The 14240-nt window shown below is 45.8% G+C and overlaps 1 protein-coding gene across 2 annotated transcripts; it reads right to left on the reverse strand.

Moving 5' to 3' along the window:
* Window positions 1-508: 508 nt before the first annotated feature.
* Window positions 509-7181, reverse strand: rflna (refilin A). Of its 2 annotated transcripts, none has more exons than XM_003974465.3 (4): window positions 7004-7181; window positions 6573-6920; window positions 3524-3633; window positions 509-3451 (listed from the first exon to the last, which is right to left on the reverse strand). In XM_003974465.3, exons 1-4 carry the CDS (start codon window positions 7055-7057, stop codon window positions 3118-3120), a joined length of 846 nt encoding a protein of 281 aa, XP_003974514.2. In that variant the 5' UTR covers window positions 7058-7181; the 3' UTR covers window positions 509-3117. The 2 variants fall into 2 exon arrangements, with proteins under 2 accessions (XP_003974514.2, XP_029685934.1); XM_029830074.1 differs by having other exon boundaries at window positions 7009-7150.
* Between the last annotated feature and the right edge of the window lie 7059 nt (window positions 7182-14240).

Consider the following 14240-nt stretch of genomic DNA (forward strand, 5'->3'; position numbering starts at 1 on the left):
CTTGCACCAGGGGGCAGCATTTGTTCTGCTCGAATTACTAATGCAAGTTTAAATGTTCGAGAACTAATTCTGTTTTAATCTCTTGAAATATTTTAACACAATTTATTCTTCCTGACTGAAAACTAAACTGAAGCATCTGCTCTATACATCTGTCTGTAAAATCTTAACAGAATACACTGAAAGACTGATGTTTTATATACAAGAGGAAGAAAAAATGCAGTTTTACAGTGGAAATTACAGTTAAACCTGATAAAAGACAGTGTGTCTCCTGCAAATGTCCAAAGATGATCACTTATTTACTACATGAAGTATTTTGGATGCGTGTTGCAGTGTTTATTTTGTAGATGGCTGATTAAACAACTCATTGTAGCATCAGTTTAACCAAAGGATTTTCTTTTGTGACCATCGACATCTGCACATTTAATCTGCGTTGTTTACGTTGAAGAACAATGCAATAACTTCCTGTAGACCAAGGACATTGTCTGACCATTTACAAAGACTCAAGAAGAATGGAAATTCCTAGTTTTTAATTCAGTTTACATATATCCATCTTCATCCATCCATACATCTTTTTAAATAATTTCCTTAGATCAAAGTAGGAGCAATGATTTGACGTACAAAAATATAAAGAATTATGAAGTGCCTCAAAGCCACATATACAACAGGAAAATAGTTTACAGTAACAAAATCAAGTGTTAGAACACAGACATCACACGAAACCCTCCAAAAGTTCAACACGACTTCCTCTCATCATTTTTTTTATGTCGCAGACCACCAGCACATAACAAAAGTCCATCCTCCTTTACAGAACTTCAGAAACAAACAAGTTCCTCATCACTCCAAACATCAGACGTGATCCTTTCTTCAATGTCTATCTTCCAGAACACTTTGCACAACATGTCTCAGACCCATCAAAACAAGATCGCGAGCTCGAGACTGCAGGTCCGAAAAACGCTTAAAACTGATAAAAATGAGGTAAAATCTCTTGAAATCTTTTCTGTCTTGATCTATCAGGCATCTTAGGTTCCATCAACAGGAAAATATGATGTTTGATGTTTCAGTTTGTTTGCTTTAAAATGATATAAAATAAGTCCGTCACGCTGGCAGAATGACCATGTTTCAAGGCACAAACCTACAAGTGAAGCTAATGTTAGCTTAGCTCTGTTTGCTGCTTTGATAAAACAGTGAAACCAAGTTTCAGTTAACTCTAATTAATAAATGTCATGCTAACAATGTCAAATAAAGATAAGAAATGACATTAGCAAGGATGGCGTAACAATGAAAACGACAAGAAAAAGTAAGTACCTACATTTAGAAACTGTCATTTATTTCCCTCCAAACAACTGAGGATATTTAGCGAAACCTTTACGGCAGATACCAAACGGATTATATACACACACACCTACTTTATCCGGCCAAAGATAACAAACTGTCTCGTAAATGTAACATTACAGGATAAATCATATACAAGGGTCACCTCCGATGACAACAGTGACCACAGAAACCAGCTACTCGTCCAATAGCGTCCACGCCAGAATACAAGACCACAACTTTACAAACAGCCTCTGGCAAGGATCTAAAGGAGGACCACTGATGTTCTCGCTGATGTTCTGACTGCATCTCGGCCTCAGACTGGGAGGTTTGGGGACGTCGACACATCCTGACTCCATTGTTGCTGTTTGGGTTGCTATGAAACGATCTTGCTCACTGTAGATGCTCCATGCTTCTGGCCGAGATGTTCAGAACTTTCAGATTTCACATTAGCATATTGGTTATTTCAACTTAGCTGTTTCCAAATTAAACATTTACATTTTCTGATTCTGACTGAGATGTTTTCACCATGTCAGCCAACATCTCAACCCATAAACGATCTAACCCAACGTTCAGAAGATTATAATCTTTTAGTCTTGAGCACATTTATAACAAAGTAAATACTGTTCATATCTTAATATGATCTTTTAATTTTTACACTTAACTTGACTAAAGGAGTGTTGCTGTGCAGCCCTGCTTCACCTTGTCAAAGGTCTTAAACCCTCACTCTTCTCAAAAGTTCTCAGTGTTTTTCCTTCTTCTGTGTGGAGAAAAAAATCTGGTTCTGCTAAATGAAACAGGACACTTAAGATCTACTTACGCGGGGGAAAAAAACCCCCTTGAAATTAGAAGCTACTAGCTGAATGTAAGAAAAATAAAGGCCTGCTCTGTCTCAGAGAGCCGAATTAAGAAATAAACAAAAGTTTGGTCCAAGTTTAAAAGCCCCTCAGAGTTCAGAGAGCACTGCCAGCTCCTGACAACAAGTGCAATAAAGTCGTATTCAAAGCTTTGTGACCGGGTTCCTCCGTGCAGGCTGAACTCTGCCACCTTAACGTATCTCAGCCAATCTGATCGTCACAGCGACGGTCCAGTTAAAACCCCCCAATCTGTCTGAGCTTAAATAAGACATGAAAGAGTGAAGGGCAGCCTCAAATGACCAGAGTAGAGATCAAAGACTGCATCAGTAGAAAGTCTAAATCAGGTGAAAGATGGGAGCAGGTTTCCCAGCATTGGGGGGAGGGGGCCCGGAACCCCCAAAACCTGGGAAAATCATTTAACTGCCCTCCCCAAAGTTCAGATCATTGTGAATTTACGATACAGTTCATAGATATTAGAGATCGGACACCCCCCCCCCACCCCCCACCGTCACTTTCCTCTCAGTGGTTTGGTCCACTGCTGACCCCGCCCATCACAAGGCGCCGCCATCACGTAGCCTAAGTGCTCCAAACAAGCTCAAAGCTTGTCAGGTTTCTCACGAGTGGTCCGTGTTTTTCCTGCTGGGGAAATCTGCCTGATCAATCCCGCTTGAATTCAAATCATTACAAACTGATTTGGGGGCAGATTTTTGTCAGCTAGTTCTTTAAATTTCACTGATTCCATACATTCTGACATCAGAAATGTATATAAATGAACACCAGCACGTTGCTCTTCTCTTGCTAAGCAGAACTTCCTGTTTTGTTGCCCCGTGTACAGTCAGATATCCGCCGCCATTTTCCAGCATTTTCTCCGAGGTGAGATGAGGGTTTTTCCAGTCTCACTTCATATGTTTCCTGAGTTCTTTGTCCTCGTGGCACAGCTCATGTGACCCTACAGGTCCTCCGTGTAGATGATACAGGGACTGGAGTCCTCGCTGGATTCCAGTTGCACCGTGGAGACGAACCAGCGGTGGGAGCCCGCCGGGTTGTAGCTGAGCGTGGTGCGGTAAGTGTTCTTGGCGTGTTTCGGGTAAATGATGGTGGTGCTCCGGTAGCTGACGGGCTTCTGTCGCGGCTCCAGGTACACTTGGGACCTGTAGCGCCTCCAAGTACAGTTGTGCACCGCCACCACTGTCTCGCTGAAGGAGGTGGCCGTGGGCACGGGGGCGCAGGAGACCTGGTCCTGGTAATGTTTGTCCGAGTCGTATTTCACCACCGAGCTGCACCTGGAAGACGAGGAGGAGGTGAGATTTAAGGAGGAACTCTCAAGGATCGACCTGCACCGCCGGCGGCCTCACTTGATCTCCTGCTCAGGGTTTGGTTTGACCTTGATGCTCTCTCCGAAGAACACGGGGTACATGCGGGTCTTGGGGTCAGCTCCGGTGGCATTCAGCAGCAGGTACGGCAACTGTGGAAACACAAGAAGAGCCGAGGTGTTTCAGAAGCATTTCAGCAAATGGAAACTCTGTTATTCCCTCATCAAATGTGCACTCAGAAGCCCACAACAGGGTTCTGAAGTCCACCCCCACCCCTGTCCACCATGTCTGGAGAAGAGACAAACCATCCACACAAACCTTCACACCAAAGACCAAACAGCTTCAGTCCTGGATCCATCAGACCATTTTTGTCCCTGTTTGATTCTTCCAGGTGGGGGGCTCCCATCCTGCCGCTGTGATCGGTGTGGTGCTACAATGATAACTGGCCTTCTGGCCCATGTTCAGCGGGATTTCTGGAGCTCTGAGCTGGTCTTGGTTTAAAGTGTTGTTTTTACAGTCATGCTGACATCCCGCATAAGTGATATAGACAAGTTAAATATAAATAAGGACAAATTATTTCTAATGTAAAAAACTCGCTTTTATAAGAATGAATAAATGCAGGGGCATTAGAGTCCACTGGGTGGCGCTATGGGTTTACTGGAGAGATGCATCAATCAAATCCTGATGAATCAATCACTGATTTTAAAGTCAAAGATTTGGGGGGGGGGGACTCTGTTCTTCATTAACAGTGTTTGTGACTTGGACAAAACGATCCGAGTCCTGAAATTCTCAGCGACGTCTCCAAAACGTCTCCATTTACCAACATAACCGACCACAGATGAGCAAATGTTGCAGGTTTTGCCTGAGCACAAATGCAAGCAGTAGTTCAAATATTCACTGGCTGACCAGATGATTAACTAACAGCAGCTTTAGTGTGTCTAAACACAGCAGTTCCTGCAGCGCTCAGGTTACACAGCAGAGTCACATGCTGCCACGGCACACATGCCACGGCAGGAGGCCGGCAAGAGCGGGCCAAGGGCACGGCGCAGCGCCACCGCAGGCTCAGCTTACCCACACACACACACGCACGCGCGCACACACACATACACACACAGAGTTTATTTCTGGCCAGGAAACAACCCACTGACAACAAAGGATTTTTTAATATCCAAATTTAATATCACCAAAAATGAAACAACTTTGTTCTAGTCTTTTATTCTGTCATCATCATCGATTTGATGATTTTCTTTGTCTTAAAACATATTTTCTCGGATTGCAGTCTCTTGTTGAGCAGTTTCGCACTGATATACGAACTCCTGTTGATGTGCTGTTATAAATGCTTGAACTAATCTGGGCGTGTGTCCGTAATCGCTGATATTTGAGAGAAGGATGAGCAGATTTTCCAGAACTGTCACTCCGCAACTCCTGCAGCAAAACTCAGCCAAACTGATGAAGTTTTCCACCAGTGTGCTGACACACACTCCTCCTCCAGCAGCAGCATCATCTGTCTGTGAGGCAGATAGGATCCGTCCCATCCAGAACCAGTCGACCGCTGGTCTTTTTACAGGAGGCAACGCTCCCGTCTGACTTCACCCCGAGTGCAAGTGAATTCTCCCTCATGCCTGCATAAATCTGAGCCAGGCGTGGAATCAGACAGTCTGTCTGTTGGTCTGGCTTAATTTAGGAGTCAGAAGTCATCAAAAACTTATGCAATGGGCTGCAGCCGCCCTAACAAGCCCCAGTAACCCCAGAATAGACCTACTGGATTGTTCTCAGGTGCCACAGAAAAACAACACAGAAATAGATTTTGGAAGAGGATGAGAACACAACAACACACTCCGGCCTGCAGCCGCTGTGGAACCCAGACGGAACCGGAAGTGTGAGGACCTCAGCCTGAGAGGAGTTCTATGTATCCGACCTGTGCACACATGTCAACCGGACCTGAGCAGCAGTCGAGTCCATCAAACCTCATCCTGTCACAAATAAAAGGTGTTTGTCCTCTGAGACAGCGGACGTCCGTCCTACATGCGTCAGTGCTAATGTGACCTCGGGCTGCATCGACTCTTTCAGGGGTCCATTTAGATCACAGCTGCTGCACACACACACACACACACACACACACAAACACACACACAGAAACACATGCAGACGAGTCTTAACTGATGAAAATAAGAACGTGTCATATTGAAAAGGGGAGCTAGTGTGCATCTATTTCACTAAACCTGAACGACGTTATGGACGTCAGCATCGACCAGCAGGGGGAGCCAAACCAAACACAACCGGAGGAGGAGTTCAGGATTAAAACGTTCTCTTTCGGCTGAGTGAGCTGCCTTCATTCATTCAGTCTTCATTCACAGCACAAACAAAGGCAGAGGCTGCATGGACATGTCAGACTCCACACAGGCTGAAGTTACCAGGCTCCACTTCATTGTTAGAAAGGGATCTGTCCTTTCCAGAGATTCACATTAAGATCCTTCAGTGTTTGATCTCTGCTGTTGGTGCTCTGTTTCCTCCACCTGAGTCCTCAGGCTGAAGGACAATCACTGTCAGATGTGAATACCCACCAGCCTTTTATATCCCCATCAACAGGTGATCATCTGAATCAACATTTTAGTTGTAAAACCAAAGGAATAGGACATTATTCCTTTTCAGAGTGAGTTATGCAAGTGAAACCAGCCTGACCAGTGAGAGAGGACTTCACATGTCAAGTGAGTCGAATACTAACTGGAGCCAACCAAGAGAACCATCAGGATTACAAAACTTTCTGTCATCTGCCTGGGAGCCCCTGGAATCCTGGCAGGGACCCCCGGGACTCCCTGGACCCGGCACTGGAAATACAACTCTCAGTCAGATCAACTCACTGACCCTCTGACAGCAGAGCTGACACCCCAGAGAGAAAGAGACAGGAAAGCTGTGGAGGGTGGCATCTTCAGCCACATCACACGTTTAAATTACAGACAGAGACGGAGAGGGAGGGTTTATCTCCCAGCTGCTTCGTTCTTTACTCTGACAGGATTTAGTTGTAGCTGGGGTAGAAAACAAAGTGAAACTGACTTAAAAAGACTTAAACCCACGAACAATAAGCACTCACCAGTTTGCCTTCTCTGCTTTCCTTTCTATCATATCCATGATGGCTCTCGACAGGCGTCGTGCAGCTGCCGGAGCGCGACTCCAGCAGCCCAGGGGATAGAGAGCAGAAGGGCGGACTGGGGCTGGGGGGCAACCCCGAATCCGGACTGTCGAGCAGCCCTTCTCGGTTCTTTCCTTTCAGACTGTCATCCATCGCTTGTAAGTGTAGGTGCCCCACCATTTCGGGGACGCCTGAAACAGTAGAAAGACGCAGAACCCCGCAGACCGAACTCTGTCTGCCGAAGCGCTCCGAGCCGCTGCGCGCTGCTGCGTCCGCAGACAAACGATCCTGAACTTTGCTGCGCGATTCCTGCAAAAAGAGACGCCGACGGTGAAATATGTCGCGACGAAACTCCAAACTCCAAACTGGCAATTTGGCTTTTCTCCACGTACTTTACCTGTGTTGTCTTCACCTTTATTCCAGATGATATTCCCAGCTAGAATCATGAAAATGAAACTGTCGAAAAGGACGTGACACGTTTGACGCCAACGTTTCAGATTCCCCGATTTCAAAGCATTAACGTCCTAAAATCAGCAGCAAAAGTGGACGGTGCGTCTGGCGACGCGCAGGGTGAGAACTCTTCTGCGCGCTCTCTCCCTCCCTCCCCCTTCTCTCTCTCTCCCTCTCTCGCTCTCTCTCTCACTCACACACACAAACACACACACACACGAACACACAAACACATACACACTGTGTTTTTGTAGATACATTTAGACAATATGGCCGTCAATCATGTCAATGAATTAAGAAACTGAAATGAAAGAAAGTCTTCAGCACAATGCAGTTATTCTTCTAAAAAGAATGCGCTCGTTCTGCGTAACCCTGACTCGGGTGGGACCAAAACACGAGATATTCCCTAAACTGCTGCCAACCACTAGGGTCGTTAGAGGTCATTTATCTTCTGGGGGGAGTTTTTCCGTTAACATTTATTAGTATAGGAACATCTCTCTCTATCTATCTCTCCCTCTCTCTCTCTCTCTCTCTCACACACACACACAGACACACACACATGTTGGTATCTTAGTGTTTGCGGAAATTCAGTGAAAGAATCTCAACATCAGTAAAAGAGGAATTAAGGAGGAGTTTTTTTTTCTAAATGGCTTTTGAGTTTTGTCTGGAGCAGCTAAAATGTCCTCACAATTTAGGTTTAAAGCCAAAACACACTCACACAAACAGACCCGTTTCAGCAAACCGTAATCATCGCAGGAGATTGTTCCCTGATTCCCTTCACAGAACCTCGTCCTCTCTCTTTAACCCGGTCGCTCTTCCCAATGTCGGCTTTGCCAAACGCTAAATGGGAGCACAAATGAGAGCCAGCGCAGAGCTGCACGAGGCTGACTGAGTCTGAAGCTGCTGATTGAAGCTTTGATGGTCCATCAACTCTGCTACAAGATGAACCAAGGAACTCACTCATGATGTAACCTTGGGATGATTTGGTTCTTTTTCCCCCTGGAAGATGCATTTAATCACGTTGGTTACGTCCGGGTAGCTCAAGTTCTTGTTTTCCTTAAGAAGATCCCTAAATCGGGCGTGTTTCTGGGTCACTGTGTCCATATGAAAGTGTCCATCATGGTGATGCTCTGGCACTGAAAAGATCCAATCAGAGATTTGGAGCCATTTTTGTGTGTTTATGTCTTCAATGAATGAATTTTTAATACAGGTGCTCCAGTGTTGTGCTGGTGCTATAGAAGTATCGAAAATGACTTATTAAAGCTACTATCATGGAACCATGTCAGCTTAATGTCAGCGTAGTTCTGAATGATCGTGTTGTCTGTCTGTCTGTCTGTCTGTCTGTCTGTCTGTCTGTCTGTCTGTCTGTCTGTCTGTCTGTCTGTCTTATCAAAAATGAAATTTAATTGAAACAGAAATTACTTCCTGTTTTTTTGGCAAACACCGTGTTACTATAGAAACACGGTGGAGGGTGGTGGAAGGTGGTGTTACGGCTGACGGATGACGAGCAGAGGGTGACTTTCAATGTAAATTCAAATTTGATCTGTTCATGTCAGGCCAGAAGAGGGGCGACCAGCTGCTGCTGTTAGCAACACAGGTTTATCCAGGAAGATGTGCCAGGATAGCTGTGATACACAGTGTGTGTGTGTGCATCTGTGTGTGTGTGTGGTTGTGAGTGTGTGCACATACACGTGTGTGTATCATCCAGAAGGCTAAACACAGAGAGGTACTTGTTTCATGGCATGGGTATTTTCCCATGGGTGTGCACGTAGGCGTGTGCATGTGCTGCCTTAAACAAATCAGTGAGCGTTTCCTGCTGCCAGAGATGCTGTTTGGTGTCAGCAGGACGTCATTGTGGTCACAAACATGCAGGAGCCCTCCAACTCACAGATAGGTGACAGGCTCCAATTTGCTTTTCACACCATAAACACACACTCACACACACACATGCTCACACCCACCCACCCACCCACACACACACAAACACAGATGTAATCTCCATCTGTTCTCCTCTCCAGAACCTGCAGACCTGCAGGGCTGCAACATCACCTGACCAGACTGCATCTGTCTTAAGACCCCAAAGTGTGTAATACAAGCTAACCCAAGACTGGTGCGATTCAATGGATTTGCTTTAAAATAATAAAACCTGAAGCAACATGAATGCAATGAAGTAAACTGCATTACCTTTTTTAAAATGATGTATTTAAAATAAGGCATATCAGATGAAGGCATTCACTTAGTAATTCTACAGAAAGTTCTCCTTCACAACGTGTCCTGGGTCTTCCCGGGGCCTCCTACCGGAGGGACATGCCCTGAACACCTCACCAGGGAGGCGTCCAGGGGGCATCCTAACTAGATGCCCAAGCCATCTCATCTGGCTCCTCTCAACGCGGAGGAGCAGCGGCTCTACTCCGAGCTCCTCCCGGATGGCAGAGCTTCTCACCCTATCTCTAAGGGAGAGCCCAGCCACCCTACGGAGGAAGCTCATTTCAGCTGCTTGTACCTGTGATCTTGTTCTTTCGGTCATTACCCAAAGCTCATGACCATAGTTGAGGGTAGGAACGAAGATCGACCGGTAAATCGAGAGCTTTGCCTTTTGGCTCAGCTTTCTCTTCACCACAACGGACCGGTGCAGAGTCCACATTACTGCTGTCGCCACACCAATCCACTTGTCGATCTCCTGCTTCATTCTTCCCTCACTCGTGAACAAGACCCCGAGGTACTTGAACTCCTCCACTTGGGGCAGGATCTCCTCCTTCACCCAGAAAAAGCACTCCACCTTTTTCCGGTTGAGAACCATGGCCTCGGATTTGAAGGTGCTGATTCTCATCCCAGCTGCTTCACACGTGCCGGCGAACCGATCCAGTGATAATTGGAGGTCACGGGCCGATGACGCCAACAGGACCACACCATCTGCAAAGAGCAGAGACCCGATCCAGAGGTCACCAAACCAGACCCCTTGAACACCATGACTGCACCTAGAAATTCTGTCCATAAAAGTTATGAACAGAATTGGTGACAAAGGGCACTCTCGACTGGTCTGGGAACGCCTGGGGATCCCCCCCGGACGAGCTGAAAGAAGTAGCTGGGGAGAGAGAAGTCTGGGCCTCTCTGCTTAGGCTGCTGCCCCCGTGACCCGACCCCGGATAAGCGGTAGAGGATGGATGGATGGATGGTTCTCCTTCACAAACATTTGTAATGGGTTTGTAATAAATTTGCATTACTCTGTGTCAGACAAACTCACCTGGGAGTCCAAACATCTCTGCATGTGTACAGCACATGCAAAGTCCTCAAGCACGGTGAAATGGGCCTGGACACGTGCTCCACTGTTGCTCAGCATTAACATGGATCAGAAGAAGAAGAAGGTAACAATACAAGATGGGGGGAAATAACCAAGGCCACATGTTGTGGACAGACACAGAGACCCTGATTCTGCTGTTTTACAGAACGGCACAGATGGACGGAGCAGTAATGTTGTCCATGTTTCAATGCTCAATATGCTGCCAAGCTGCAGCGAATCAACCTGCTGCCTGTTTGTGTTTGATCACAGAATAAAAGAAATGTGGTTAAACTGACTATGTGTGTTGAACAAAATGTCATTGTTCAATAAAAACAACAAGAAACAGATTTTAGAACCAGGACAAGAACAATATTGATGTTTTACTCAGTCCTGATGACCAACTGTGTTTCTTCTGTGCATACACATGCAACTCCTGCAGCCGTCCGACTCTGGTTTAACAGCTTTCAAAGAAACCGTGTTCAGAATTCTTAAAAGCATTCTGCAAAGTCTGATGGGGCAGGGCACACAGGGGCCGGCGTCCCCGTCTCAGAGAATGTCAATAATGGTCATTATTCCTGTGAGGAAAACAACAACACAGGTGTGAAGCACAATTTCAAAAAAGTGGCCTGCAGAAATCACAACTTATTCCTGAAATAAAGACTGAGGTTCAGCTTTTTCATGAATGAGGGTTTAAGAGAGAGGAAGAGCCTAAAAAGAAGCCTCATGCCAGAATCTTAGCCAGCGCTAATTAGCCAGCGCTAATTGGGAACTTCTGAGCTTTGACTGGGACAAAGGAGTTTAGCACTTTAACACTGAAGTCACTCTGTCATCTGTTTTCACAGAGTAAGGAGCATCAGGATGGTTGTTGGTGCCAGACAGGCTGATCTGAGTGTAAGAGAAACTACTGATCTGGGGTTTTCATGCACAACCATCTCTGGGGTTTAGGGAGAATGGTTTGAAAAAGAGAAAATATTCAGTAAGATAGTTGGGTGGAAGAAAATGCCTCGTTGATGTGAGAGGTCTGAGGAGACTGGGCAGACGGGTTTCAGGTTATAAAAAAGCAACGGTAACCAGTTGGCAAAGACCCCATCTGGGGCCACTCCTGTCAGCTAAGAACAAGAAAGTGAGACTACAGTGCCCACAGATACACCAATAGAGGACAATGGAAAACTGGAATAACCCTGCATGGTCTTGCAATTGTTCATATGAGCTGTGACATTCAGAGAAAAGAGTCAGAATTTGGGGTAAACCAGGCTGCTGCTGCTGGTTTAATTATGTGGGGATATTTTCTTGGCACAATTTAAGCCTCTTAGTACCAGCATTCTTTAAATGCCAGCGCCTATCTGAGTGTGGTTGCTGGCCATGTCCATCCCTTTATATCCACAGTGTAGCCATTGTCTGCACCACGTGACAAAGCTCAGATCATCTCAAACTGGTTTCTGGAACATGTACTCCAGTGACTGTACACCAGTGGATTTTCCACAGACACCAGATCTCAATCCAACACAGCACATTTGCGATGTGGTGGAAGAGGAGATTCACCTCTTAGATGTGCAGTCGACAAATCCACAGCAACTCCATGATGCTCTCAGGTCAATCTGGAGCAAAAGCTCTGAGGGAGTTTCCAACACCTTGTTGAAAGTATCACATGAAGAATTAAAGTAGTTCTGATGGCAAAAGAGGGTCCAGCCTTTTCCTGGCAACCTCATAAAGTGTCTGGTGAGTGTATATTTACATTGAGCCAGTCAGAGTACAGTCACACTACGGGTGTCCCCACTGTATTATAGACAGGACTAAGGAAAGAGCCAGTTTGGTGTTCCTGGACCTTCAGGGTCTATAGTGGGGGTATGTCAGATTATCTTGTGTGGTGGACAGTTAGGCAGCGTGATGGATGGCAGTATGAGGGACCTTTCTTCTAAATAGGTGCACACTAACAGGAGGTGAGTTCACCTCTTTAGTGTCAGTAAAGCACTTTTCTGATGGAATGCACGTATCATATAGCTTAAGAACAAATATTAGCTAACTTTGCTTCATCCATTCTCGTCTGACTAACTGGTGCATTAGTTAGTCAGACTGGTTAAGCACAGCATGTTCTGATGCTGAGCTGACAGGAACTTGCAAAATCCCAGATTTGATATTAGATATTACTACCAGAATTTTTTTTGACAGTGTTTGGTGAGTTATAGAGGTATTAAAGGTGGCTGATGTCTGAAGTCACATGTGACCTTGGAAAAAGGCTTAGCGGAGACTGCAACAGTCGAAACACAGCCTGCAGAGGAGGCCTGTTGGATGACGGAGGAAAGTTACAGTGATTCCAGTGAGGATTATAACCTCAGGGACGACAGACACATGTAAACAGCACAAGCCGTGAGTTATACAGAGGCATCGGCCATTTTAAAAAAAGACACAGGTTATTGCCAACAACAACAACAGCAAACAACTGAATGCATTGTGTGACTGCTATTACAATGCTGCTACAGCCCTGAGGGAGTACAGTTCCTGACTCAGGTGTAGAGATTTCTATATCCTGTAACTCTGTGATGGGAAATTATAACGTCAGCCTTTCATTTTTCACATCATAAATTTTCAGGACATATTGAACAGTAAAGGAGGGCAAATGCTGCTAATAAGGGTTGAAGACCCTGTGAATAAAATCAATGCCGTGTTGGCAGCTGCAGACTCTGCCTTTATAACAATGTAATGCATTTGGAACCTTAGCAACCTGGCAGCTCTTTCACCCCCTTCATTATTTTTATAAGCAGCCAGCCGATGCTGTGGTTGGGTCCCTGTAGCGAGCTGCAGCAGTGATCAGTGGTTTACCTGCTACTTCCTCTGACATTTTCACTTCCACGCACCTTTGTGTGAACAGGCAGTAAGTAAACAAAATGGGATTTGTTTGAAGAGCAACAGTCTGACGTGTGGCCGTCTCTAGTTCCTGAAAGGCTGTGCTGACGCCTCGGGATGTGGATCTATATTCTGCCGAGACACACGAAGCGTCATAAAACATCGACCTGTATGCAGACGATCGCAATCAGTCACTGCTTGAGCTTTAGCTGTCAGATGTGAGTCACAGATCTGTTAGACAAAGACCACGGAGGAGGAGTGTCACCGCTTTGCACCTGAAAGAAATGAAATGTAGACAAAGGTACACTATGTGCTCTGTGTCAGCATGTAGATTTCAGTGTTATTTATTGACTACAGAAGGTTTACAGTGGTCAATAAGGACAGTCAAGCTCAGTCAAGCATGTCGAGGCAGATGAAGAAGGGTCACAGCAGGGTTACAGGACCAGCAGATAAGGGCTGTTTATGTTCCTTCTCCCATTCACTTGCACCAAGTCACATTCATGGGAAAGAAAAGGCTGTGCCCTTTGGCCTGCTCTCTGAGCTTTAAAGTATAAACATGTCCCAGTGTCAGGTCTTGAGAACAGCCCTGCCTGTTTGTTCAGAGTGTTTGCTCAGGCTGGCATGTGAGTCGTTCAGGTAGCTCAGGGGACAAAATCGAAGGCAGCGAGCTGAGATTAATGCCGCGGAGACAGCAGCTCACCACAGCAACGTGATCAGTGTCACTCTGCGACTGCAAAAGCACAAACAAGCTTTGACTTTCTCCTCTGTGATAGATGGTTTGATTATCTGCGTGTCTTCACTGCAGCTTCCTCTGTCAAACTACTTCAGCCCCGAATGTGGACAATTTAATCTCTGCTGCTTCGTGAAACCTTCATCTCTTCCAAATGATTTGAGCTTCACTCCAGAGTTCATAGCTCTGCAGGAATGACAGCAGCTCTGCTGGATTTGCCACCAGAGAAGTTGTTTTACCCAGGGTCCTTTGTGTTTGCCTTCTTGCCTGCAGGGATATAATGACACAGGCGGACCACCCAAGTCTGTTGGGGCCTGACTGCCTC

This window comes from Takifugu rubripes, chromosome 21 (genome assembly GCF_901000725.2).
Source record: "Takifugu rubripes chromosome 21, fTakRub1.2, whole genome shotgun sequence".
Lineage (NCBI taxonomy): Eukaryota > Metazoa > Chordata > Actinopteri > Tetraodontiformes > Tetraodontidae > Takifugu > Takifugu rubripes.

Bases quoted from the DNA above. Each gene is read 5' to 3' on its own strand.
- rflna (XM_003974465.3), bottom strand. From the start codon at position 7,057: ATGATTCTAGCTGGGAATATCATCTGGAATAAAGGTGAAGACAACACA. The intron at 3,634-6,572 runs GTGAGTGCTTAT...GTGTTTCCACAG, and splicing joins AAAGCAGAGAAGGCAAACTG to TTGCCGTACCTGCTGCTGAA. The intron at 3,452-3,523 runs GTGAGGCCGCCG...CTCGTCTTCCAG, and splicing joins AACCCTGAGCAGGAGATCAA to GTGCAGCTCGGTGGTGAAAT.